General features: G+C 39.2%; 2 protein-coding genes across 6 annotated transcripts in view; one reads left to right on the forward strand and one right to left on the reverse strand.

The window, feature by feature from the left end:
• The first annotated feature begins 1,790 nt into the window (after window positions 1–1,790).
• Window positions 1,791–12,022, forward strand: nrbf2b (nuclear receptor binding factor 2b). Of its 2 annotated transcripts, none has more exons than XM_079850940.1 (4): window positions 1,791–1,981; window positions 3,408–3,492; window positions 8,931–8,971; window positions 9,081–12,022. In XM_079850940.1, exons 1-4 carry the CDS (start codon window positions 1,952–1,954, stop codon window positions 9,690–9,692), a joined length of 768 nt encoding a protein of 255 aa, XP_079707066.1. In that variant the 5' UTR covers window positions 1,791–1,951; the 3' UTR covers window positions 9,693–12,022. The 2 variants fall into 2 exon arrangements, with proteins under 2 accessions (XP_079707066.1, XP_079707065.1); XM_079850939.1 differs by having other exon boundaries at window positions 1,808–1,981; window positions 8,931–8,998; window positions 9,081–11,146.
• Window positions 12,023–12,129: 107 nt separating this feature from the next.
• jmjd1cb (jumonji domain containing 1Cb) overlaps window positions 12,130–26,894 on the reverse strand; it is a 128,748-nt gene continuing 113,983 nt past the window's right edge. For all 4 annotated transcript variants that reach the window (XM_079850934.1, XM_079850933.1, XM_079850932.1 and 1 more), the window contains 15 exons: window positions 26,149–26,363; window positions 25,799–25,951; window positions 24,655–24,744; window positions 24,412–24,539; window positions 22,639–22,852; window positions 21,633–21,832; window positions 20,489–20,767; window positions 17,600–17,768; window positions 17,424–17,514; window positions 17,122–17,252; window positions 16,552–16,674; window positions 14,878–15,017; window positions 14,511–14,687; window positions 13,290–13,421; window positions 12,130–13,028 (listed from right to left, as the gene is read on the reverse strand). In XM_079850934.1, the coding sequence (XP_079707060.1) occupies window positions 12,933–13,028; window positions 13,290–13,421; window positions 14,511–14,687; window positions 14,878–15,017; window positions 16,552–16,674; window positions 17,122–17,252; window positions 17,424–17,514; window positions 17,600–17,768; window positions 20,489–20,767; window positions 21,633–21,832; window positions 22,639–22,852; window positions 24,412–24,539; window positions 24,655–24,744; window positions 25,799–25,951; window positions 26,149–26,363 (2,338 nt within the window). In that variant the 3' untranslated portion in view covers window positions 12,130–12,932. The remainder of the gene's footprint in view (window positions 13,029–13,289; window positions 13,422–14,510; window positions 14,688–14,877; window positions 15,018–16,551; window positions 16,675–17,121; window positions 17,253–17,423; window positions 17,515–17,599; window positions 17,769–20,488; window positions 20,768–21,632; window positions 21,833–22,638; window positions 22,853–24,411; window positions 24,540–24,654; window positions 24,745–25,798; window positions 25,952–26,148; window positions 26,364–26,894) is intronic.

Consider the following 26,894-nt stretch of genomic DNA (forward strand, 5'->3'; position numbering starts at 1 on the left):
CCAAATAATTTTGTCAGAAAAATACCTTAAACAAGTTTAGTGTTTTGTTCTTCCCTCATATTTAAAATATATAAAATATTTTCCTTATATTTTGATGGTTTAATTAAATTTGTAGGACCATTAAAAACAAACATCCCCTCCAGACATCACTTTTGGCCACTACTTTATAAGGATAAATGTAACATACTTTGCTTGCTGTCTATGATAGAGGGCTTGACCTTTGAATAACCCCTGAACTTAGATGAATTAGTAATAAAGTTGACATAAAGGTGAAGATGGGCTGATGAGGGAAGCCGGAATAATTGTGACTGGAGCCATGTAATGTATTGTGCTGCATAATTTACTAAATATACCATTTTATATATTATATACATTTATAGTGAATTTGTATTAGGCCTATATTTTATGTTTATTTATGAATATTTGTTCAATTATCTTAATATTTATACCAAAATAATATTATGATGCTTTGTTGTTATGTTGTTGATTTAAAGTAGCCTACCCATCGTGTAGGCTACAAAAATCAGAAAGCAATATTTTGCGTTTATATATCATATATATTTAGGGATTTCAGATTGCTTGAATAGGTCAAAAAAGGAAACACGGTACATGTAACAACAAAAAAAAAAAAAAAAAAAAAAAAAAAAAGAAGAAGAAAAAAAGTAATTTGTAGGACAGAAGCGTCCTCTAGTGGTGAAGTAACATCACAGAACTCCAGAGCAGAGTTTGAACATCATAACGAGACGCGTTTTGAGGATAAAACATGTTATTGTGATATGATTTCGCTTTTTTAACAGCTTTCACAATTGCTAAGACGCTAAACCCCATCCTCTGTAGCAAATTCTCCAAAGGCCTAAATTTGTCGAATAAATCACTCTTTCTGCAAAACCTTAAACAAGTTCAGGCAATTATGAATATATAGTTATACACCATTTCCAAATCTCATGCACTCTTTTTGCAAAACTCTAAAAACATTCTCACTCACTAAAACACATTTTTGCACTATGATGCACTTGTGTTGCAAGAAGGTAGGCCTATAACACAAGCAGAAAAAGTTAAAAGGATAGTTCATCATTTACTCACCCATGTCTCGTTCCAAACCCGTAAGACTTTCGTTCATCTTCGGAACACAAATGAAGATATTTTTTTAATGAAATCTGAGAGCTTTCTGTCCCTCCATTGACAGCTTCACAACTGACACTTTGACGCTTCAAAAAGTTCATAAAGAGATCGGAAAAATGGTCGATATGAATGGACTCGATCGCTTTATAGGGTGGAATTATTATTTTTTTTTACTTTTATTCACATGATATAAACATCCTTATAGTTTATTTTAGTTTTTACAGTTATTGGCTACACTATTCAATACAATATAGCCTACTTTCAGTACAGTAGGCCTAACATTAAGTTGTGGTAGGCCTTAACGTAAATTAGTTTGCTGTATGCAATATAGGCCTACTTTTTTTCTTTTTAACTGTAAACTCATGCTCTGGAAGCTGTGTTCTCCAGTTTTTTGATGTAGTGTCTGATGAATGCTGTGTTGTTTATATAGCCTGATGTGTGTATGACCTGAAAGCATTGTTCGACTTTGAGAACAGGTGAAATGGTTTTGAGGCGATTGTTTGATTTTGCCTGAAGAGTCGGTGGTTTTGTGAATGTAGTTTTAAGACTTAGTTTTGTGTTTAATGTTGTGAGAAAATGGGTGAAGGTTTCTAGAAATGTGTTTTAGCACTCGTGGAAATAAAAATGACGAGAGGAACAGCGTTCTCACGACACGCAAGTCGTAATATGACGCGGCGGTGACGTCGCGGAGGGGGAAGTTGGTGTTTTTTTGCTCGTCTATTGTAGCAGTGGATGAGTAACCGGTGAAACCAGAGTCTCTGGTCCCGGTAAAAACACAATAATGTGCCAATGAGTCCCTCGTGTAGTTGAGGCTGTAGTCGATGAAGGAATGGAGGTGCTGGACAGTCCTCTCAATCTCGTAAGTGTTTGTTTACAAGCCACATTAGCATGCTAGCTGCTGTTAGCTTAGCCGCATTTAATCACTGAACAAATTAAAATACAGCTGCGAAGAGGTTCACCTGTCCGGAAACACGTGCAGCCATTTAAGTTACCCGGGTTTTTAATTACGTTAACTGTGATGTGAAGGCTTCGTATAAACCGTGTTCAGGTTTTTATGTAAGCTAGTCTGTCGGAGTTAGCCTCTAAATGTGTGTTTGTTTGCTGCTGACAGCTGATCACCTTTAAACAAACAAACACACAAGTAGCCTAACGTTACTTTATTAACATATGACTCTAAATGTGTGTTTTATTATTTCCTAGAGTCTTATGACGTTTATGCCAGTACGTTATTGAAAGCTTGGTTAGATTATTAGTTTTTCATTGTAGATTATAGTATCAGCATAACAAAAGATAAAAGCAAATCATTGGATCTGTTTTTTTGACACATCTTTCTCCCTCTGCTAGCTATATTGTGATATTAAAATAACTTAATAAATGTTATTTACTTAAGACAATACAGATATTATATTAATACTTTATACATATGATATATAGAAGAGTGTATTTAGTAAGTTTTGTGGTCTAGACATATATTATGGCTCCAGTGACAATTCTTCCAGCATCCTTCCATTAGCCCATCATCTACACCTTTATTTTATTACTAATTTCGTTTAAGAAGTCCAGGGGGTATGTAGTAGAGGACGAGCCCTCCATCATAGACAGCAAGCCAAGTCTTTGGTATTCTCCGCTTCTGCTTCAATGACATGACCATGAAGAAAACCTGATAATCACAGTCTCCAGCATGATTTTAATACCAAGACTAAAAAAAAAAAATTTTTTTGGTCCGAACCAAGCAAACCGAACTAGAAGTGTGAACACACCCTAAAGCTACATAAGAAACTTGAGTTTATATTTCATATAGTCCTTGTGTAATGAGGTTGATGATGGAGAGTTTGAGTAAAAGACTAGTTCCCAGTAATTCCTCTGGACTGCTTGGAAAACTACAGAACAATAGAATCAGATCTAAATAAAGCTGGACCTGGAGTGATGGAGGGATGACAGAAGCAGTCACATCAGTTTGGATACCCTTCTGCTGTGATTGAAAGGTTTAGATGAACTTTCATTAAAACTTCTTGTAGGTTGAAATCCTCTAGAACAGAGGTGTCCAATCCTGCTGCTGGAGGGAACTGTCCTGCAAAGTTCAGCTCCAACCACAATTAAACACCTGAACCAGCTAATCAAGGTCTTACTAGGCACTAGAAACTTCCAGACAGGTGTGTTGCTAAACTCTGCGGGACAGTGGCCCTCCAGGACCGAGTTTAGAAGCAGGAAAGCTGTCATTGATTATCTGTACTGTTATCAGTCACATGATGAAATAATGTAATATGTTATATCATCTCTTTCAGGCCCATCAACAGTGCAGGAAAGCAGACCGCTTGGTGGCTGCTGGGAAATTTGAAGATGCCATCTCCTGCCACAGAAAAGCTGCAGGTGGGTTTCTGTTTTAAGTGATTCTCATGGGGACGTCTATAAAAATACATCTGCGTGGTACCTTAGTGAAACAACTCGTGCTATCGGATAGCAAATTATTCACAGTGGTAAACAAAATGTCTGTTATTGTAATTCGCATTAATTTAATAATAGGAAAATAATAACATATTTATTATTTAATTATTTAAATATCCTATTTAAAATATGAAAATTGGCACACTGTAGTTTGAATTGTTTTACATTTACATTTACATTTATTCATTTAGCTGACGCTTTTATCCAAAGCGACTTACAATTGCTATACATGTCAGAGGTCGCACGCCTCTGGAGCAACTAGGGGTTAAGTGTCTTGCTCAGGGACACATTGGTGTCTCACAGTGGATTCGAACCCGGGTCTCTCACACCAAAGGCTTGTGTCTTATCCACTGCGCCATCACCACCCCAGTTTTCTGTCTTACTTTTCATTTCATTTCTCAAAATGGTGGATATAATTGAAAAAAAAAAAAAGGAAATTAGCAGTAATAAGTAATTTTTTAAAAAAAGGTAGGCTATACATTTGACTCATTTAGTTGTGCAAGCCGTAATTTACATAAATTTAGATAATAAATAAAAAATTTTTTTAAATGATTGCATACTATAATAATGACCTGTTTAAAAAGTTTACATGATTTAGATTTTCTTTTCCTTCTTGACAGCTCCCATTCGCTATAGTGGAGCAGAATAGATTTTTGGATTGATCCCTTCTTGTAAATGTACAGATGTAAATGCGTATGGTAATTAAAGTACCATACAACCTCTGTGTTTCTCAAAAAGCAGTTAGTCATTTTTCGTGTGGTGGCAGAAAAACAGACTTTCTGGATTTGGATTGAAATAAAATCACAGACTAGCCAGGGCTTGACATTAAAAATAATTATTTCAGCAGTGGCATGTAACACAGTCACTCCTACTAGCCACTTTGGCGGGTTTGATTACATTTTTCAATTGTAGACACTTAAAAAGTCACCACATCCAATGTAGTGTGGTGGAAAATATAGATTTTTCGATAACATATCGATACTGAAATATCTGAAACGCTTCCAATGCTCATTTTCCACAGAAAAGATACACAATACCAGCTGCTCTTTCCCGCTCTCTCATCTCTCCGACAGCGAGTTACACACAAACCCGCCTCTCCTCACTCACACGTTTCATTTACTCCGGATCAGTATTGTTGTTACAGGGCTTGAATTTAGGTGTGGGATTACGCATAATTTTACTCATTCAGTACTAAATTTAGTTCTTTTCTGCTGCTTATTGCACTTAAACAGTCAAATACACACAAAATAATGTCAAAATGCCGGTCTTGGTGAGTATCCATGTAAACACAGTCATTTATGTTCTAAGTGAACGTAACATAAAACTCAGTTGAGAAAGAAAATTCATAAGTAAAAATTTAATGGATCTGTGTGTCAGGTCTTAAAGTGACAGCAGCCTAATATACCTGCTGCCAAATTATGAGATAAAATTAAAAATATCTATATGGCAGTTTTTCCCCATGGTATCGATGTCAGAATTGTCAAAATGCAGAGTGGCTAGTAACTTTGGAAAACCACTAGCCACAGTGGCTGGTAGAGTTGTCAAAAGTACCAACTTCGATACGAAGTCGGTACTGAAATGTAAAAATGTGACGATACCAGCATTTCCCTCTAGCATTTTGAGCGCTGTTGAACGGATTCTTAAACACCTCTGATTAGCCAATTGTGTCGACGCGTTCAACATATACAGTGGGGAGAACAAGTATTTGATACACTGCCGATTTTGCAGGTTTTCCCACTTACAAAGCATGTAGAAGTCTGTAATTTTTATCATAGGTATTCTTCAACTGTAGGTGACGGAATCTAAAACAAAAATCCAGAAAATCACATTGTATGATTTTTAAGTAATTAATTTGCATTTTATTGCATGACATAAGTATTTGATACATCAGAAAAGCAGAACTTAATATTTGGTATAGAAACCTTTGTTTGCAATTACAGAGATCATATGTTTCCTGTAGTTCTTGACCAGGTTTGCACACACAGCAGGGATTTTAGCCCACTCCTCCATACAGACCTTCTCCAGATTCTTCAGGTTTCGGGGCAGTCGCTGGGCAATACGGACTTTCAGCTCCCTCCAAAGATTTTCTATTGGGTTCAGGTCTGGAGACTGGCTAGGCCACTCCAGGACCTTGAGATGCTTCTTACAGAGCCACTCCTTAGTTGCCCTGGCTGTGTTTTTCGGGTCCTTGTCATGCTGGAAGACCCAGCCACGACCCATCTTCAATGCTCTTAGTGAGGGAAGGAGGTTGTTGGGCAAGATCTCGCGATACATGGCCCTATCCATCCTCCCATCAATACGGTGCAGTCGTCCTGTCCCCTTTGCAGAAAAGCATCCCCAAAGAATGATGTTTCCACCTCCGTGCTTCACGGTTTGGATGGTGTTCTTGGGGTTGTACTCATCCTTCTTCCTCCAAACACGGCGAGTGGAGTTTAGACCAAAAAGCTCTATTTTTGTCTCATCAGACCACATGACCTTCTCCCATTCCTCCTCTGGATCATCCAGATGGTCATTGGCAAACTTCAGACGGGCCTGGACATGCGCTGGCTTGAGCAGGGGGACCTTGCGTGCGCTGCAGGATTTTAATCCATTACAGCGTAGTGTGTTACTAATGGTTTTCTTTGAGACTGTGGTCCCAGCTCTCTTCAGGTCATTGACCAGGTCCTGCCGTGTAGTTCTGGGCTGATCCCTCACCTTCCTCATGATCATTGATGCCCCACGAGGTGAGATCTTGCATGGTGCCCCAGACCGAGGGAGATTGACCGTCATCTTGAACTTCTTCCATTTTCGAATAATTGCGCCTTCTCACCAAGCTGCTTGCCTATTGTCCTGTAGCCCATCCCAGCCTTGTGCAGGTCTACAATTTTATCCCTGATGTCCTTACACAGCTCTCTGGTCTTGGCCATTGTGGAGAGGTTGGAGTCTGTTTGATTGAGTGTGTGGACAGGTGTCTTTTATACAGGTAACGAGTTCAAACAGGTGCAGTCAATACAGGTAATGAGTGGAGAACAGGAGGGCTTCTTAAAGAAAAACTAACAGGTCTGTGAGAGCCAGAATTCTTACTGGTTGGTAGGTGATCAAGTACTTATGTCATGCAATAAAATGCAAATTAATTATTTAAAAATCATACAATGTGATTTTCTGAATTTTTGTTTTAGATTCTGTCTCTCACAGTTGAAGTGTACCTATGATAAAAATGATAGACCTCTACATGCTTTGTAAGTAGGAAAACCTGCAAAATCGGCAGTGTATCAAATACACTGTATGTCTCTGATTGGCTACAATGATCAACAAAGATGATCAACAATAGCCGCGTTTCCATTACAGATTTGCGCAAATGTTTTGCGCTATTATCTAAATATCGATAAAAAACTATTGCGAAATGACGGCGTTTCCATTAACCGATGTTATGCGACTAAAACGTCTTTTTTTCTCTCGCGATAAGTCATTCCTTAAATCACGGCAACGGACGTTGGTTATAATATCACAGCCACCGCATTAGACATTATTATTATTATTAATGGAAGGAGACGTGGCGTGTTATCCAAGCATTAATGGCAGGGAAAGACCCCCGAACGACACATATAAGGAGTTTCTGGGTGTTTCGCCCTCATTTCTGCTCCGATTGTGGCATTTCTTTGAGATTTAGAATCCAGTATTCCTATAGGCTAATTATTGTTTCTTTTATGAATTTAATAAAGAATTCTGTCTCGTATTCTGTCCAAACGATCCATGTAGGCTACTTTTGTGTCTATTTGTTTTTCCTTTTTTAACCCCTAATTGAAAAACGAAAAATGAACGGTTGTTGTCTTTTTAAAACGCAAAGTTGAACACCAAAATTTTAATTTGAACTGGCTACACACAACTGCTGTGCTTTGTTTATGACTTTTTGCCCCTTTATTAAACATTTAAAATATTCACAAATTAATATGGAAAACATGTCGATTTTACTGGTTTTCTAAGGCCAAATTAGAAACTGGAATTGTCTTTCCCGCAGTGCTGAATGAGAAGAGCCGTTAATATAATCAATAAACTATTGTTTTCTAAGTGTCGGCTAAAATCACATCTCCATCTCCGCTGTTAAGCAGATGCGCTTTTAGAGAGAAATGCAACTTTCATACGGATTAGCCTACATAATCAGAAGGTATTAGCTTTTAATTCGAATTTGTTAGTTTTAAAGTGGACATTTCAAGCTTTAGCCTATGCTATATTTTGTTTCAGTTCTCGTGCTCCAGTTTACGGAGATCATGAAAGTGCGTCTGATTGTTTCTTTTATTTTACAAAAGCACAGCGTTTTCTTGTTATTGTGAGTTTACACATATAAAAGTGGTTGAGAATAATGTATTATTATTTTCTGTCTGACCAGAAATGGAGTATTTTAAGAAAATGCAAGTGTTTGCGGCCGCGCCTCCGTGTCATGCAGTGCGCGCTCCACGCTCAGCTTTGTTCCTTTTTTGCATAAAAGCGTCTTCTAAATATAGCCTATTAAATGTTATAATAAAATAATATAAAATTATTATTTGCGTAGCTATACATGGACTTCAAACACACTGCGTCTTCTAAGTCAGGTGACTGTAAATGCGCAAAAACTGTTTCCATTGCAGTTTTGCGAAATATTCCTTTTTCGAATTGACTGAAAAACCACCTCATGAGAGCGTAAAAACTTTTTTGCGATAAATGGGAGTTTTTGCGAAATTGACGTGTTTCCATTGGGCGTATTTTCAATTCGCAATTTCAATTTGCGCAATTTGAAGGGTAATGGAAACGCGGCTAATGATATCTTTGACTCTCTTCACCAAGTGCTTACACAGATACACACGTGAGCATTTAAAAGCAGGCGTCTATCAGCGGATCCCTAATATATCTGCTGATAGACGGCGCTTTCAAATACTCCAGTTTTTATCTGTGTAAGCGTTCGATGAAGAGCGTCAAAGACAACATGTTTTTGAAGCGTTGATCATTGTAGCCAATCACAGACATATATGTTGAGCACGTCAACACAATGGCCAATCAGAGGTTTTTAACAATCCGTTCAACAGCGCTCAAAATGCTGGTATCGTCACATTTTTTACATTTCAGTACCGACTTGGTACCGAAGTCGGTACTTTTGACAACTCTAGTGGCTGGTGAAGAAAAAAGTTAATGTCAAGCTCTGAGACTAGCCCATGTAAATGTTGAAATGACCTTACATCCCCAAGAGAAACGATTACCGTCAAAAAAACGAATAGTGCTTCTGTCTCCTTGAAGTTTGTCTCACAAATGCTTAAATTCTTGTATAATCTATGACTAGCACTGGGCTCGATCTGTGATTGAGAAACCAGCCCTGGAAGCGTGTGCTTAAATAACCTGTTGTTTCTCCACAGAACTTCTCAAGGAGGCCATGAAGCTCACGGAGTGTGAACAGGTACGCCTAGATGCTCATCAAAGTCCAGTATTGTTTTTTATTATTATTTTGCTGTGTGGATAGCGGATAGATCAGTTCTCGAGATGTTCAGATGTTTTTCCCTCCGCAGGCACGCTTGTCTCTGGAGCTTCAGAGGGACAGTCACATCAAACAGCAGAGACTGATCGAGGAGCGATGGAAGCGAGCTAAGCGAGAGGACAAGCCCAGAACGCTCCAGCATGTCTCCTCCTCAGACCAGACGCCACGCCGTTACCTACAGCCAGGAGGAACTGCCCAACCCTCCGAACGCGAGTACGACACCTGGCTGTACCTCCTGAAGAACAAAGGCACCGTCCCAGAGCCCTGCGCCGGCAGCAAAGCCCAGAAAGACGACAAAACCCGTCTGGAAGAGCAGCAGACCACCATCAATGACCTACGCAAGCTGGTGGACCGCCTGGTGTCTGACAATGAGCGGCTGAAACAGGAGAACGAGCGGATACGGGCGGAGAACGTGCGGCTGAAGAAGGAACACTACGCTGATGCAGACTTCGTGGAGAAGTCTGAGCTCTGGGTGCTTCCGCAGACGGCCGAGGAGCGCAAGGCCAAGGACATTCCCATCCCACAGCTCCCTCCACTGGAGATGCCCACTCAGGAGATCCCTCTGGAAGACCTGCCGGGGCTGGAGCTTCCTGAGGACATCCAGCAGGAGCTGCAGGAGCTGCTGGACGGAGAGAAGCTGTGAACGCTCACGCACCAAAGGGAGACTTCCATCGCCATCGAGTGCCAGAGGAAGCGCATTAGAAAGATCTGGAAACGCGCTCGGTGGCGCAAACGATGGTTCACTCGGCCGTCGGCAGGTTTGGTTCACGACTTTTCTCAGTGGTGCCCGTAGCGATTGGATATACGAAGAAAGAAAACAACTCTTTGAAGTACGTGTGCCTTTTTGAACATTTCTAACGCATTTTTTTTTTTTTTTTTTTTTTTTGTTATGAAGTACAAGGGAAAAGGGACATTGGAGACGAACAGATTCTGTCGGACACTATGCTATCAGACTTTTTATCAGCAAAATCCCACTTGGAATTTAAAACTATTTCCTACACAGACACTGTGAATTACATCTATAATGTGTGTGAGTGTGTGTGTGTGTGTGTGAGGGTTTTGTGCAGTACCTGTGTTCATGCAGTTTCAGTCGTCTATCAACAGCGCAGATTTAGGGCATAGAGGAAGCCAAGAGGCATCAATGCAATTAGTTCTGCATTCTGTTTCCACACACAGATAAGCAGCTTTGCGGCAGCAGCTCTTGTTTCGCCTTATTGCAGAAGTCCTGTAGACTAGAGCGAATCATCTCCGCCAGATCGCCAACAGCCGTGCTAATAACCGTGGATTATTTCTATAGGAGAAGGGACTTTGGGACTGAACATGAGTGTGAAACGATTGCATTCAGAACTATAAGCAATAATCATGTCATGTGCTCTAGTATCACTTCTTCGTTTCTCATCTCTACTGTTTCCCGCTCAGCTGTGTCATTCTTCAGCATAGGAATGGAGCTGTCCCGAAACACATCAGGAACTCTGGATGAACTGACGTTGTCATTGGTTCTTTTGAAGCTTCGTTTTGCATTGTACTCATCAATCAAGGATCGTCTGGATCACGATGCTAATATTTTCAGGTTACTGATTGCACAATCATACATTGTCTAACAATAAACCAGGTTCACTCCTCACACTAATCAAAAGCGTACCAACATGTGCCAGACGCGCCTGGGAAGAGATGAATGTATGGCTCATATTTGTGTCATGAAGAGGGAACCAAATCCACATTTTGCTCTTTTTATTATTATTTTTAATTCAATGTTTAATTACTGGTTTACCACAGTAATCAGGGTGCGTCAGATTGTTTTGTTATTTTACGATGTAAAAATCAATGAAAATCATACGACGAAAGTGTTTTGATGCATGAATGGCTGTTCTACAGTAGCTGTACGTACAAGATTAAGATATTGAAAACAAGAATTTATGTATAATTCTTTTGTGAGTTTACTTGTTCTGACAAGCATTAAAGATTTTAACAAGTGGAAGCATTAATCTGAGTTGTTTGTCCACCTGCTAGTTTTGCTGTTCTCAGTCAAGTAACAAAGGTCTATTAGATGAGCAACATTCAAAGCTATTGTAAAACAATAAAGTGGTACACATTTGTGACTGCACATCTGATGAATTCTGTGTTAATGCACTCATTTCTATGCTGCCTGGCAACTGTACACAGTTGGAGGCTATTGAATCGTATAACTTTAACATAAATTCTTCATGTTTAATTAATAGTTCAAATATTCCCGGCTGTCTCTCATCATTTCTAAATTTCCACAACAGCTCAATAGCGCCCTCTTGTGCCCAATCTGTGAATGACAGCACGTGTTTAAAAGCGGGCACAATTTGGCTAGTGGTTAACATTATTTTCTCTCGCTTTTGGAGACATAAGCAATTTATGGAGCAATTTGTTACATTCCGATGAAAGATTATGTGAATCTGAAGAAACAACGTGGGAACAAACTCGTGTGAACTGCGCAGCGAGGCTCGTTTTAGATGAAATAAGCTACAGTAACGTATGCAGCACGATTACATTGCTGAGTGTGATACATTGTAGCTATATACAGACACAAATATACAGGAGTGGCCAAAAGTGACTTCGCCCTTTATTTGTTTAAGATTTTGTAATCATATACTTGGAGTCAATTCTTTTCTTTGTCATAACGCAATGAAACATGCCAAATAGTGCAGACAATTTTTGGCCAAGCTGTCATACACAGAAATTATGAACACATGCAAAACAAGAGAGAATCAATACATTTTTTATAACTTATGTTGTGGTCAATGTATGCTTTTTCCAATGCATGCTTTTGTTTTTCTATGCATTTTTTCCCCCAGTCAAATAAAACCTGTAGCTGTATTTTGCCTTTTTTGTCATATACTTTTGTTAGATAAATACCATAACCAAGTTTATTGTTTTGTTCTTCCCTTATATTTAAAATATATATTTTCCTCATTTTGATGGATTAATGGAACTTGTAGGGTCATTAAAGACCAACATCCCCTCTGGACATCACTTTCGGACACTACTCTGTGTGCGTGTGTGTGTGTGAATTTCTCTTTCAGCTTGTCAATAAGGCAAAAGGCAGGCATATATATCTGATAAATCCATTTTAATGGAAAATGTAAAACCCTTTTGAACTTCAATGTACAAAGCATGTAACACTTGCACTTTAAAATTTGAAATTGAAGCAAGCCATGTTTAAAAAAATACATCAGTGAATGTATATATGTATATATTTACACAGCATAGTACGATTTCCTTTTTCCATTGAACTTCAAAAGTTCACCATAGTAAATCTGAACATAAAAAGGAGAAATGAGAGTTTTCTTAAATAAATTACAACTTTTTTTTTTTTTTGTAAATGTCTCCATTTTACAGTGAATACTTCTTAATAAAATGCTGAAGTGTTATTTATTAAGTCTTTCTTTACATAATAGAACTTTACAATGTTTACAATTGTTTGGCAGTTCTTTTTCTCAAAAGATATGGCATGAGGACACGAGACAGCGGATCTCTCTCACAGTAACTCCAAGTCTCCAAAGTAGTGAGCGGCATCAGAAATCCATTAGCAAACTGTACAAGTCACATTTACATTTGATCGAGAACAGAGCAGAACTCCTGAAAATAAATACGATTCTCCACTGAAACTATACAGTAGGAAAGAACAAAAGGGGAACGAAAGCAAACAGACGAACAAACACTAGTTGTGACAGCGGCGCTGCCGGATTATCTTCAGATGTGGCGTGTCAATCACAGTCATCCTGATGGGCTATACTGCTATGGTGTCGGTAACAAATAAATACAGTTTCCTGGTGTGTGTTTCTTCTCTGCTTGGCACTGGAGGTTTGCGGTGTGAGCGTTAGTGTGCATATTTGGGGGAACGTGTCGACGGGTGTCATGAGTTGGTCTCCTCTTCCTCCTCCTCCTCTGCGCAGCACCTCTTTAATGTTCCCACGGCATTCTTCACGCAGTGGTAAAAGATGTTCTTGACCTGAGAGAAACGGCAGGCTGTTAGAATGACGCGACTGACTCGCACGGTTAAAGACGAGAGCCGAGAGAGTGGAGACTGATGAATGACTCTTATTTTGAAATGCTATTCCTGTTTTTTTTTTTTTTTTGGCCCCACAAATGTAAGACCTTAAATTTGATCAAAATGAATTTCAACACTTTTTAAGGACCCGAGGAACGTTGATATTTGTAACTCGTGTCGTAAAATGCATCTGAAGATTTTTCCAGTGCGTTTGAACTCTACCTGTAGCTTATCTTCATAGTTGATTTCCTCTTTGGAGGATCTGAGTTCCTGGGTTAGGTGGAACGAATGCACCACATGCTCCGGAGAGACGAAGTCATTGATCACCTGGACACAGCTGTGAAGGTTCTGCACCTGTACGGATGAGACGCACACAAACGTGAGTGTGCGCTGATGAGACTCTGGAACTTTAGCTAGTACAGAAAGAGGAAGTGTGCCTGTGATTGGTTCATTAAATACGCTCACCTTCCCTAAATAACTTACAGTATGTGTAATTGTAAATAAATAAAATGTAAATAATAACTACATTTTGTTGTACACAACCTACTAGCAATCTACAATCAAACCCACATGCCTTCTGTTGTTTGATTGATGATCATACTTTTTTAGCAAGTCAAAGGCATTTTTATTATAATTCTAAAACTGTCCATTTTTATAAAGTAGACGTAAGAATAACTTTTATATCGTTCGTAATATTTTAAGATGAGCGCATAGTGGAGTGAAGCGACTTAGGTTTGCTTGATGATCCATACATTATTTTCAGAAAAATCATGTTAAAATGATACATTAGGATTTTGAGGAACATTTATTGGTTCATCTCTCTATCATCATTGTATTGCATTGCATTAAATGTTTTGCCTCCACAATAAAAACTACAGGATATTGATCATTAAACTAAGCATTTAAATATCATCTTACGGAAGACACATTATTGGGGGATGTAGCATGACATCTGATATTTGTACGCATTTCTAATCTCATTGATTTACATTACAAGCTATCAGAATCTCATCTTCCTTTTTGGCCATATAAATATCAGCAACTGCATTAAATAGTGTATTTTCCCCTGTATGAGCTCCATATTCTCCTACATCTTTCTATATGAGCCATAAAAGCCAGATCTATAAAATATGATACAAACTTTTGTTATATATATTTTGTCTAAAGGTTCAATAAACTGTTCCATTTCAAATAAATGATAGAATTTCTATGATTTCATATGTCAGGCTTTACAGGAGTAAAGTAAAGATTTTTTAAATGACATTCAGACATAAGTGTGGCTTAAGTGTCTGAACACTTGTTAGCAACACGGTAAACAAGACATCCTTTAGCTTTGTTGCTTTCCATGTCAATCAAGTGGGCTTTTTTTGGTCTGAATAATCAATAACTATCTAAAACTATCATGATCTGCTCATTGCAGAAGAGGAAGGAGTGCAACGAGACCTGGTGCAGAGCTCCGGCAGGGATCAGGACTGAATCACCCAGAAACTGCACCACAGTCCAGCCCTGAACGGCGTGCTCATCCAGCAGACGCTGACGCAGCTTCCGGCTCAAGTACCAGCACGGCTCACGGATGGGGTCGTGATCCGCTGGGATCTCCACGCCCTGCTCTTTCGCCACCTGTCACGTACAAACCTTGAGTTAAACCAACAGCACACGCACAACATACCTGCAAACATATGAAATGAATCCTATAAACTCCCTTGTGCTAGAAGGACGGCAGGTTTCACGAGGACACTCGCTCAGAGAGAGAGGGAGTGAGCGTCGCCTCAGTGATCCACTGTATTATTTGAAATCAAATCAAAATAACCTTGTGCAGGAACTCTTTAATCTTCTCGCCGTCTTTGCTCGTGTAGATGTGCCACAAGGCTCCGGGAGTCTCGCTCGAGTCCTTTAATCTTTTCTTCACGTTGTCATCCAGATCTTCCTCCTCCAGCCTCTTCAGCACTCCTGTGTGTTTGGCACAAACACATTCATGCGGTTACACAGCAAACACATCACACAGTCAGCTTCATTTTTTACAAAGGCAGGGAGCGCCATTCCCCTTTGAAGACGGAGCGATGTTTAAAAATTAATGGAGAAGTGTGTGTGTGTGCGCATCTGGCTTATATATATATATATACTCCTCGTGTCTGAGACAGTGGTCTAAAAATAGAACGGCCATCGCAGAAGGAAAGAGAGAAGGGAGAGGAGCAGCTGTTGGCATGAAAATTACGACCAGAAAAGTAAGACAAAAAATGTGTCGTTCAGAAATCACAACCACAATCACACCGATGAACGTCTGTGTGAACTATAACAGTACAATCATAAAACAAGTCATTTACACACCGTATATTTAAGGCACGGGGGGGGGGGGGGGGGAACTGCCTGCTTTTTACACAACAGACGATAAGGTCTTGCTGCATCTCTCTGATGAATGCATGTTGTCATGACTTATGAAGACATTTTTGCTTAGGGTCAAAGGTGATTCTCAGTGGTTCTCAACCAGGGGGCCGTGACCTCAGCAAACATTCAAGGCGACTTAAATGATTTAAGACAAAACAAGCATTAAAATAGCTAAAAACGACTAACATTAGTTAGATTAGACCGAAAGCGGAGCAGGACAGTGAGGAAAGTGATCAAAGTGGACCAGGAGCCGGTCTCTGAACTCGGGTCACCCCTTCGGTTTCATTTTTCATTTAGGGTTAGGGTTAGGCTTCTTGGAAACTTGGAAAGGCTGGATACATGAGGTAGCCCTAATGTTAAAAGTGGGACTTTTAGATCTGGATATGTCATGAAATTAATAAAATCTTGAAGCGCCATAGGCATATTTATATTGATCATACATTTTTCTAGTTTTGCCAAGTTTTAAAATATCTTATAAATATAAAATAAAGTGCATAAATATATAAAGTAATTATTTATTTTAAAAAAAAATCCTTATCCTAAATACTTATCCAGTAAATCAAGAACAAATGGAATAGTCCTTGGGCCTTGGAGTCAAAAAGGTTGAGAACCACTGACCTATGGTGCTTCAGATGTAACATCATACCCTGAATAGTTAAAATGGCTTTTAGAGAACTGTCTACTGTAGTGGACACCCATCGGATAATTAACTGTAGACGATCAGAGAGAGCGCAGATGATGTCATGTAAAACTACAAATGGTTTTCAGTTGATACCATAGTAATATGGCCCTTTTAATGTGAAACTTCTCCATGGTTTGGATTGAGTTTTTACTGATTTAATCTGATGAGTGCAGAGAAAAGCTCTTTGCAGTGCTGCTATGGCCATGTACAGGCAGGGAAAACTCATTCCAGATGCATCTCTCACATTTCATTGTTTCCAGGGTGGAAACCATGTTCTGTGTTTTTTTTTTTTTTTCCTCTGAGCTCAGGGGTTTATGGAACAATTCAGCTCTAGCAGAGGCCCCAAAACCTAACACGGCTGACCAAGTTAACGGACAGGCTGTTGACAGTTGCGTGGCGAGCTGGTCTCAGGCTTACCCGTTTTGGAAAGGACACCATTCCCTTTAGCCACTCCAACATAAACCAGCACGCTGACGATGTCAGACACCTCCATGTGCAGGCTAGCTGTGCCAAAGTCCTGCTCCTGAGATGCCGCCACACCTGTGACATGGATCATACATCATTCAAGTCAGCATGTTATCAAAACATTCAGTTTTTCATTCCCATTTCATTTCAATCCCATTTAAATTAAGCATAATTAGGCAATACAACAATTACTACCATGATATACAAATACTTTGTAAATAGTACAGCATTTTTGCATTACAGTAACAGCAGATCACAATTTAGAGGAAAATATTCTTAATTATCATGAAAACAATGCCACAATTCAAACAATCTAAACGGCCCTAAAAAAGGCCACATTTTCTTTTTGCAAAAGTTCTTTTTTCTTTTCTTTTGGGGTGAAATATGACAAGTTTGATGAGATCCTTCCAGTAATTTAATATAATTTTTGATGAAATTATTAGTTTTTCCACCGTAAAACAATGCAGTAAACATAGCAAGCTACTAATAAATCTGCCTGTGAGAATGTGAGAGAGACAGCACCGTAAGCGCAGCAGAGGCGCGGGCCCAGGTCCGGCCGCACAAAGAAGGAGGGCAGATGGGAGGCCAGGTTGAGGTTTCCCTCGGGGTCTGAATACTCAGGCATGGGGAGGTTCTTCATGAGATCATCATACCTACACAATGAGATGACGCACATGCTAAAACAAGACTAAAACAGAGCTATATCCGATCGGAATGTACGAATGAAATGTTTAGTGTCGTGAACAGCATTCACAACCCCTAAACCAATTTCTAAATGTCTACTTAGCAAATCTACTCCTTGTGTTCCTCAGTTAATGAGTTACCTGGAGGGCATCAAGGCCATAAACTCCTCGCCTGAGGGCCAGTCTTTCAGTCGATACACCACGCTTTCTCCATCTTTAGACTTGGGACGTTCTGTAGAGAGAGCGTGATCAGCATAAATAGAAACAGACCGATTAATTAGATAAATGCTTATATGTCTACTTCAGGTGGCACTCACTCGTGAGATCTTCAAACCCGTCCCAGAACTCTTTGACTCCTGAGTTGGACATTACTCCATCCTTGCAGTTCATGAGGTCTCCCTGGTGATCCGCAAACTCTTGGTTGAAGGATTCTGCCTTCCACAAGCTGGCGTTGAGTTTCTTGTGCACCCCAGAGACCAGCACAGGCTGCAAAAACAGCACACGGGAAATGGCCTTTTAATGACAGCTGAGATCACAAACACTACCAAGACTTACTTTTTGAACAGTGGAAAAAAATATGAGGTCTGGTTAAAAAGGGACATTGCAAGATGGATTACTCTAAAGACTAAAGTTGCAATTTACATTTGTTGAAAAGCCTTAATCTGTGAGTTTATTATAAACTGAGTGCCAAACAAGCATCTGCAAAATTGCGGAGCTCAATAATAAGGATGGCACACTGGCCTGAGGCCTGAGGCCAGTGTGAGTGTTTTTCGATGAGTCGATGGATCAGTCACCTTCCCTTTTGGGCGAGCTTTGTGTTTCATAAATAGGAATTTACATTATAAATATGAATGTACATTATATCGGCTTTATTTCTAGCTTTTCATTTTTTTTTCTCTATTTCTAAATATTCTTTTTGTAAAATTATTTGGTGAAGAAAAAAAAGTTATATTGGTTAAAATAAAAATGTATCAGTCATTTGTGGTAAAGTAAGTAAAAACTGAAACTGCTGGCCTGACTGCAAATTGAAAAAGGATTTAATATTATTTGTTTTTTTCTCAAAAGTTATGAAAATTCTAAAAACAGACAACAGATCAGCCTAACAACATGCAAGGCTAAGTAGTGCACATCCTCAAAAATGCGTGCACTACATAGGCAGCTAAATATACACAGACAAAGAATCTCATACGAATCTACAGTAACATAAAACTGACTTTTTTCATGTCTTCACTTATCTTGGATTTGTCAACTGAGATCAGTGTTATTTATTATAGAACTGCCTCTGGGATGAATATATGCGATACTGTCTGACTATTTCAGAAATTTTAGAGAGAAACATAACAACAATGTCTACCCTTTGAAACAGCCTTTGCATTGAGAACCTTAAAAATTCTGCCTACAAAGGCAGCTTCCTAGGTTTTCCAAGAAAGCCTATGTGTTGGGAGACCAACATTTCATAATGTCAGTTTACTTCCTGCAGAGCTGTAAAGTCATGGTCCACTGAGCAGAAGTCAATAAATGTCATCTTGGAAAAGGAAGTGCAGCTCAAAAACCCAGAGCGGCAGAGACAGAGGCTGTGTCCAAAATCTCCCTCTATACCCTTACCTAGTGTACTATACAGTCATTTGAAGTGATGCACAACACCATAGTGGGCAATATTGAGTGCATTCATTCAATCCTTTAATGCACCCCAATAATGAGTGTACGGCCAATGCACATGTAATGCACACTAATGTCCATGCACTTTAAGTGCTGTGCCAAATTAATTACTGAATCTCGCCATAAGATGGCATCCACAGCCCTTTTGGTGCAAAAAAGTGGAGTAGTGGATATAGGGGCTGATTTCGGGATGCAGCCAGAGACCTCTGTTTGCGTGTGACTAGAGAAAAAGGATGTATGCCTCAAGATTTCAACCTCACACCTCTTCTGTATCCTTCTGTCCATTAGAGAAAAACAGATTTCATTGTAAAGTACCTATATGCCCACTTCTGCATTAGAGCAGCACATGTGAAGAGGCATTACATCTTATAAAAGCATCAAAGCACTTAATGTCTATAATTGCCTTTGTGAAGTAGACACTGAATAAATGGTCTCTAATGTATGCCGCCTTTCTCTCTGGACACACACTGCATATATAATGCAGAATGAAGTAAGACAAACCAGACAACAACTGTCTGCTGAGCTAAAGAGACTCTAGCCAGCGGTAGCAGAGATTGCATTAACCAAAATGTTGCATCGTTTACCAAATTTTACATAAACAGTGATATTATAGATTTTTTCTTATTGAATATTTAATATAATAATATAATAATTATTATTATTTTTCCAAACAAAAGCAAAAAGTACTTTCTTTGATTTCAAATGTTAAACCACAGAACTTTTATTTTGGTGAAAATTTCGACAGGGAGACCTTAAAACTTGTCTAAAACAGATTCCTCATTACAAATTTTGGAACACGTTTGGCGTGTATTGCGTTTTCAAATGCACAGCACTTGCAGAGATGAAGTTTATGTGGAGCAGCAAAACCAGCTGCTCTGAGACACTAAAAACACTGGATCACGAGCTGCTCGCTTGTAAAAGAACCAAGTCATAGCTTCACTATACAGTGCGCAAGACTATATTTATATAATTAAATTTCAGCTTCTGCGATTTGATAATCAAACCAACTGGCAAGAAAAGGTGCAAAAATTTGTGAAAATTCATGGCAGAAATCCAGTCATTGTAATAGGAATTCCCCACACAGACCAACAGAAAGCTGCTTGGTTTGAAAGTGACTTCTGTGTGAGCAGTGCTTAATACATCTCAACGCTTTTTTCATGCCAAATGTCACTGAAAATTCGCTAATGTGACCGCACCTTAACACTATTTCATATACTCGCCAGTGCCAATTTATATTTGATGCTTGGTTCATTTTCCACACAGTCCTCAGGACACAAAATATGGAAATTCACTGGATCAAGGAAACAAAATCAAGTATAGATGGATAATGATTCTGTGTAACACTGAGAGGCACACAAAATTATTAGGATTATCCTGGAAGCAAGAATATCAGTGGAAAAGCCTCAAGAGGAGTGACCCAAAACACTACATGAGAATTAGGATTTGTTTGCCGTTTTGGCAATTTTTTTGGCTTCAAAAGAACCACCTCTCCAGCAGAACAGAACATAATGTAAGATTCTGTATTTTTGTGGGTTTGTTTCACAGACCTGTCCTTGTCTCCAGCACTCCCTGAAAAGTTTCCAGTTGTTGCTATTGCGGTGGTCTTTGAGCCAGAGCAGCCTGCGTTCGTAGAGCCAGCAGTGAGAGATGTCAGTGTACAGTTTGGGCGTTTCTTCCACTGCTTTCTTTTTCTCTGCTTTGGGCTCCTCCAGAGGCTCGTGCTTCAGGTTCAGCTTGGTGCCACGGCCCGCCGGGATCTTGTTCTCCACCACAGAGGCGATGATGTCATCCAGGATGTTGGGCATGCTGCGACCACTCTTGACAATCTGTGAAGACAACAAATGAAACTATAAGCTATTTTATGACAATGAACATTAGTTTTTGTATATTTATATTGCCCACCAGTCAAAAGTATGGAAACGCCAAGTCATTCCTTATTATTACTATTACTAATAATTACTAAAAATCTCATTTTAATCATAAACCTTTAGATCAAAAGCTTTTTAAAGGCGAACTCCGGTCAATTTTAACATTCAGCTAATTTTTTGGTAAATTTGGAGTGCTGTCAGTACAGAGAACAACGACAAAAATCGGTGTTGCCTACACCGTTGCTATAGCCAGCGCACATACCTGTATTTACTTCCAGTTTTCGTTCGAAGTCCATAGCAGTCGATTGTCGAGTTCACGCACATAGGTTTAGTTACCTATGATCACGCGCGTGAACTCGACAATCGACTACTATGGATTTCGAACGAAAACTGGAAGTAAATACAGGTATGTGCGCTGGCTGAATTAATATCACTTTTATTAATATCTTTCACATCTACTGCAGTCAGATTCACTCGTGTTCACTCTGAAGGAATCACTCACATGACCTGTGCACTTGTAATGACATATCAAGGATGTTAAGAGGCTAAAGGCAGGTTTAAAACTTGCCCCATTGAAGTCAACAGGGTGCAAATTTTAAAAAGAGGATAACACGGTGTAGGCAACACCGATTTTTGTCGTTGTTCTCTGTACTGACAGCACTCCAAATTTACAAAAAAATGAGCTCAATATTAAAATTGACCGGAGTTCTCCTTTAAAGTCAAGCATGTGCATACTTTTGATTGGGTGTGTATATGTTACCATCTCTGTATACTAATACATTCTCTCTGATTGAGTGTGATCAGTAGATGTTGCTTTTCTGACCTGCGAGGCAGTGGAATACACAGGAGCGAATGCAATGCCAGCATCAGTGGAGCCCAGGCGCAGCTTGCCTGCGGTGGTGGTGAGGAGGTCTCGTAGGGTTGATCCCTGCTCCAGGGATGATGCTTTACTGTGCAGAGACTCCAAAGGATCTGACTGATCCTTCTCCTCTTTTATCTTCCCTACCAGTGACTCCTTATTTTCTGCAGGAGAGAAGCACAGGTGTACAACTGTTCAAACCTCAGATTTCAATCTCTTTCACATCATATGAAAGTCAAAAGCAAAATAAACAGTAAGACTTTTGGTAAAACATTTCCAAAATATTTTGTAAGGAAACTGATTTAGTGGGACTTTTTACTATGATTTAAAGCTGCAATGAAATGTAAGTAGCGAAACCCATAACCTTTTGTATTAGATTTACCAGATCAAATGCCTCAAATCATGCTGCTGGGGGAAAAGAGATATCTAGAGAACAGCAGAGAATATCACAGACTTGAGGGTAGGCTCTTTTTCAAGTACCGAGAACAACATACTGCTCAAAAAACTAGCAAAGCAAAATACATTACTATATTTTAAGAGCGGACATAAAACGCAAAAAATGCAGACTTATCAAAAAATGTAACTTAAGCACAGCTGCTAAATGAAGAAACTTCTATATGCTGCACTGGGCAACAAACTGAACTGAACGTGTGCCAACGACCACAGGGCTGATGGTCTTTTAAGTGCAGTTCATTTGGAGAGAGCAGCGTGTTCGGCATGTGAGAGCAGCTGAAGAACTGGATAAACATGTGGTTAAGTGAGCTCTTTAGACTGTGGGAGCTCACAACTGAGAAGGCCTGTAACGTACACCACTAAATGTGAGGATTGTGGAATGTTGGCGGCCTGTCAACCACGCACACGCTTGCAGAGAAAGGAAAAACACGGGGCAGCTGGCAGACCTCCGGCACCTGGCTACCAATAACTTCAATCGTACCTTTTTTTTATTGTAGTTTTATTGTTTTGTACCCACCCTTCTTTTCTTCGCGGGACTTCTGCTCGGCCAGATCGGCCAGGAAGTGCAGAGGCGATTGGGACTCGGGCGGGGTGAACTTGCTGTCGGTGCTGGTGTCGCTGACGGGACTGCTCCCTCCATTGGCCTCCACCTTCAGAGAGGAGTTCTGCTGGCCGCCCTCAGGCTTACACAGAGAGATTTTGTTGCTGTGATTGAGCACGTTCTGTAACACCTGTGAAAAGAAAGAGTGTGTCAGATACAGCTCAGCAGTTCGAGGAGAGTGAGGGGAAATATTGTGGACTTTTAGTGGTTGAGAGATGAACCAGGACTGAATTCAACATTCCAACGCAGAACAGAATGTGAAAATCTGTGCGTGATTGAGAGAGTGTGAGAGTTTGTGTTTACACTGAGAGCACGCACTTTCATGAGGCGTACTCAAGGCTTGATGCCCAATTTCATTTCATGTGAACGGAAATGTGGCTGAGAGGGATAGATGTATGGTTTGCTCAATGGGATGTACTGTCTTATGGCCTTAAATCACATCTGATCGTTTTGTCAAAATGTATTAATGTTTTACTGGCTGAACAATCAACAGTGCAATCTATTGAACAGAATTGAGTTGAGTCACACCAGGTCACTGCTGAAGTAGCAAACATACAGTGTTGTAAAATGGTGTCCATTACTTTTCTCACGCTGCTCAGGATGAACCTATCATGTGATTACTGGATTTGGCATTTGATTGAATCATTTTACAGAAATTGCTGAGGCAGATTTCCATTTGTATGTCCGATACCATTCCTTGAAATTAACAGGTTTAAATTATTATATAGTGATAGGAGCAATTCATTTGTCAATATTTGGCTCTTTTAAGATTGCACTGCTTTTTATCTTTGTCCAGTAAATTCTAAAATAAAGATATATTTACATGAAATGCAAAATGACAACATGTTAAGTCTTGTTTTCTGAAAAAAAAATAAGCGAGTTAAATATCTGCCAATGGTATTCATTTTGCTTCTCAAGTAAATGTCTTGATTTATCGCAAACTAATTGATATCATCATACTTTACCAGTTGATTATAAAAAAAATCTGAAATAATTTTCTGAAATATTTTGTTTAAATATGCAAATGACATTAAATAAATAACTACACACTAATTTGCACATTTACAATAAATCTGGAACACTGGATAAAGCCAGCTTCGAAATTTCAGGTTCAAAGTTTAATTTTGTTGACATATTACAGTCAAATGTATTCTGGAAGGGATTCTGGATATCTCTTTTTTTTCTCACTCCATACATAATCAGAAAATACTGTCAACAGCCAAAAAAAGAAAAAAATATCACCATGTTTTTAGAAATAAAATGTTGTCTAAAATCAGCCAAATGATATATAAACAAAAACCTTTAGAATATAGGTAGGAATAAAACTGTAATGTGTGGTGTATGCAAGTGCTTCTGATGTGGAGATTTCTGGCTCTTTCTTAAAAGAGTATGTTGGATATTTTCTTTCCATTAGTCTGAAAAAACATCTTGTGAAAAGCCAAATAACCCAAAATCTCAAAACTGACCAGTGCTATGCCTGTAGCGTCTTACCTTATGAATGTTTAGATATTTGTATTGGAAAACAAGACAAAAATATGAAGTAGGAAAATAATTTTTGAAGTGTACTGACATCAGATTCTCAACATCCAGTACGACAACCAAACATCCCTCACAGCTCCGTTTGTATTCGTGTAAAATTACAAAATGGCATCAACCCTGACTATGGTCTGCCCATTGACACACACATACCTGGGAGACACCATTGGTGGATGGCAGTTTGTTGAAGAGGGTGTTTTGCTTCACAGCACACGAGCAGTGTGATTTAATGCTGTACTTCTCCCTGAGCATGTGCATAGCGTTCACCAAGTCCGTTAGAACTAAAACACAGACAAAACAAATAAGTCAAAGAAGCACACTTTCTCTACTTCCAGCCAAAGGCTTAACTACAAGCAATCTGGGATCACACAAGAGTGAACGCATCTCTTTCCGTACCAGTTCCTGGAATGATCTGTGTTGGCATCAGGTGCTTGTGATCATGAGGCTGTCCCTTGACACACTTCAACCAGGTGTAAAGCTCTTTATCTGCGGAATAAGAAAAGGTGGATTACTCACAGAGACTGAGAGCAACAACATGCACAGAGAAGGGCGCTGTCACTGGCCCATTTTCCCGTAGAGGAGCCGTGGTGTTTATGCTTCAAAGTAAATAAGGAGCTCTGAGCCTTTTAGGAAAAGATGCACAGATGTGATTCAGCAGAAATGACACCTCTAGAGCTGGAGGGGTTTTTTTATGCCCTGCGGCAGAATTCAAGCCTGGAGAAGACAGGAAGATCTGCAGCAGGAATGGGGGACTTAAATGAGGTGAACAAAGACGAGGAAGAGATAGAGGCACATCTCAACCCCCTGAGACAGCCGAGCTAGACAGTCATAGAACAACTGCCAATGTGTTTGTGTACAATGTGTTTGTGTACAGCACACAAACACACACAAGTGCCGCCATTCAAACCAAAGTGAAAACTACACACCAGCAGTCATAAGTTATACCTTTTATGACATGTCTTTATTAATTGTATTTTAAGCTTATTTTGTTTACTTTTATATAAAAAACTGAACACACAGTTTTGTCTTTCATCAAATCATTAAAAAAAAACGAGAGAGACAATGAAAAATTAATAACTGATTATGTTATAGTCAATGTATGCTTTTTCCTGTGAGCTTTTTGTTTTTCATGCATTTTTTTTTTGCATGGTAAAATAAAACCTGTAGCTGTAGTTCGCCTTTTTTCCTAAATAATTGTAAATACCATAACCAAGTTTAGTGTTTTGTTTTTCCGTCACATTTAAATTATATAAAAAATTAAATAAAAAAGCTTTTATATATTGGCATAATAGCTTCACATTTAACAACAATCACACGAAAATCTGACAGCTACAGGTCACAACTGTAAAAAAAACAAAAAAAACAGTAAATAAAAATAAATAAAGCAGAATAATTAACTAGAGACTTTTTTTGCACCCGCATTTTAAATATCTGGGCATTTTTCCTGTCCAGTTAGGGTTTTTGAGCCTACTGCATATCAACAGCAGGAGAGTACAAGCACTGTCAGTGTTCAAAGGTGAATATGAAAATGACGACTGACCTTTGGAGCTCTTTCTCTCCTTGGCTTTGTAACAGTCCAAACACACCACAAATCCACATTTTTGGCAGACCCAGTGAATGTTAAACAATGTGGCTTCACATGCGTCGCAGCTCTCTCTCACTCCGCGCACCGCTCTTTTCCAGGCGATCTTGGCTGCAGAGCAAAGCAAACAGGGGAAGGATGAAACGGACATTCACAGAGCTCACCCACTATTTCTTTTTCCTTTCTCACTTTTGACTTGCAGTCTGCTGTAAAAATAATGGTGTACTGATAACAATGTTTTAGGAGGTCATGTATGTTTTAATACTGTTAAATAAATAGGAAAGGCTCTAGTGGGCAGTATGACGCACCATCTTTCTTTATCCATGTAGTTGCAGTATTCTCAGTTAAAACCAGCTGACAGAATTTGTCTCCAATGTAGCTGAGGATGTATTTAGAGGTCTCCAGGTCCAGGGTGTTTTCTTCATAACCATCAGGAGCCCAGAGACTGAGCGCCTCTTCATCATATTGATCAGGAGAGGAGAAGCCATCAATCCGGATCACTCCGTTCTTACTGTACGAGAGGCTGGAAATGAGGAGGAGACTGTGCAATTAGAGTTTATTTCCTTTCCTAAGAGCAATTCTATAACAACAAAATGAGAAAACCGTTGACACAAGACACGGTTGAAAAGCACAAGTACTTAATACTAGTGCATTCTGTGAGATGACATTAGACTCGTTTCATAGAACAACCAAGATGAGCCTGGCCTATTTTAAATGGAAAGAATAATTAAAGACAACCATCAAGGAGCCTAGCAACGGTAAGTATTTGTGTATTTATGTCAAAAATAGTTAGAATCCATGTCCCAATCTTTGCCACTGAAAACACAGATCTACATTTACTTTGTGCCCACAGATGGGACTCAATAACTTCAATAAATCTTTTAAACACAATTAATTGTGGGATAGCTACAGTTTAACAAGGTTCAATTCAAATGACTCATGCTCAAAGAAATGTTGTTTGCTTATTTTCAGACAAGTAGAGATTTCATTATTTTAAGACCATGTAATTCACATTTTGCAAAAAAGCTATTTCATCATTTCTAAAACCTAGACA

Source organism: Squalius cephalus (assembly GCF_949319135.1).
Source record: "Squalius cephalus genome assembly, chromosome: 19".
In the NCBI taxonomy this organism is placed as follows: Eukaryota; Metazoa; Chordata; class Actinopteri; order Cypriniformes; family Leuciscidae; genus Squalius; species Squalius cephalus.

What these genes read in the sequence shown, in the direction of transcription:
- nrbf2b (XM_079850939.1), top strand. Translation starts at nt 1,952, where the DNA reads ATGGAGGTGCTGGACAGTCCTCTCAATCTC. An exon ending in TGGACAGTCCTCTCAATCTC is followed by an intron (nt 1,982 to 3,407) that starts GTAAGTGTTTGT and finishes CATCTCTTTCAG; the next exon opens with GCCCATCAACAGTGCAGGAA. An exon ending in TAGATGCTCATCAAAGTCCA is followed by an intron (nt 8,999 to 9,080) that starts GTATTGTTTTTT and finishes TTCCCTCCGCAG; the next exon opens with GCACGCTTGTCTCTGGAGCT.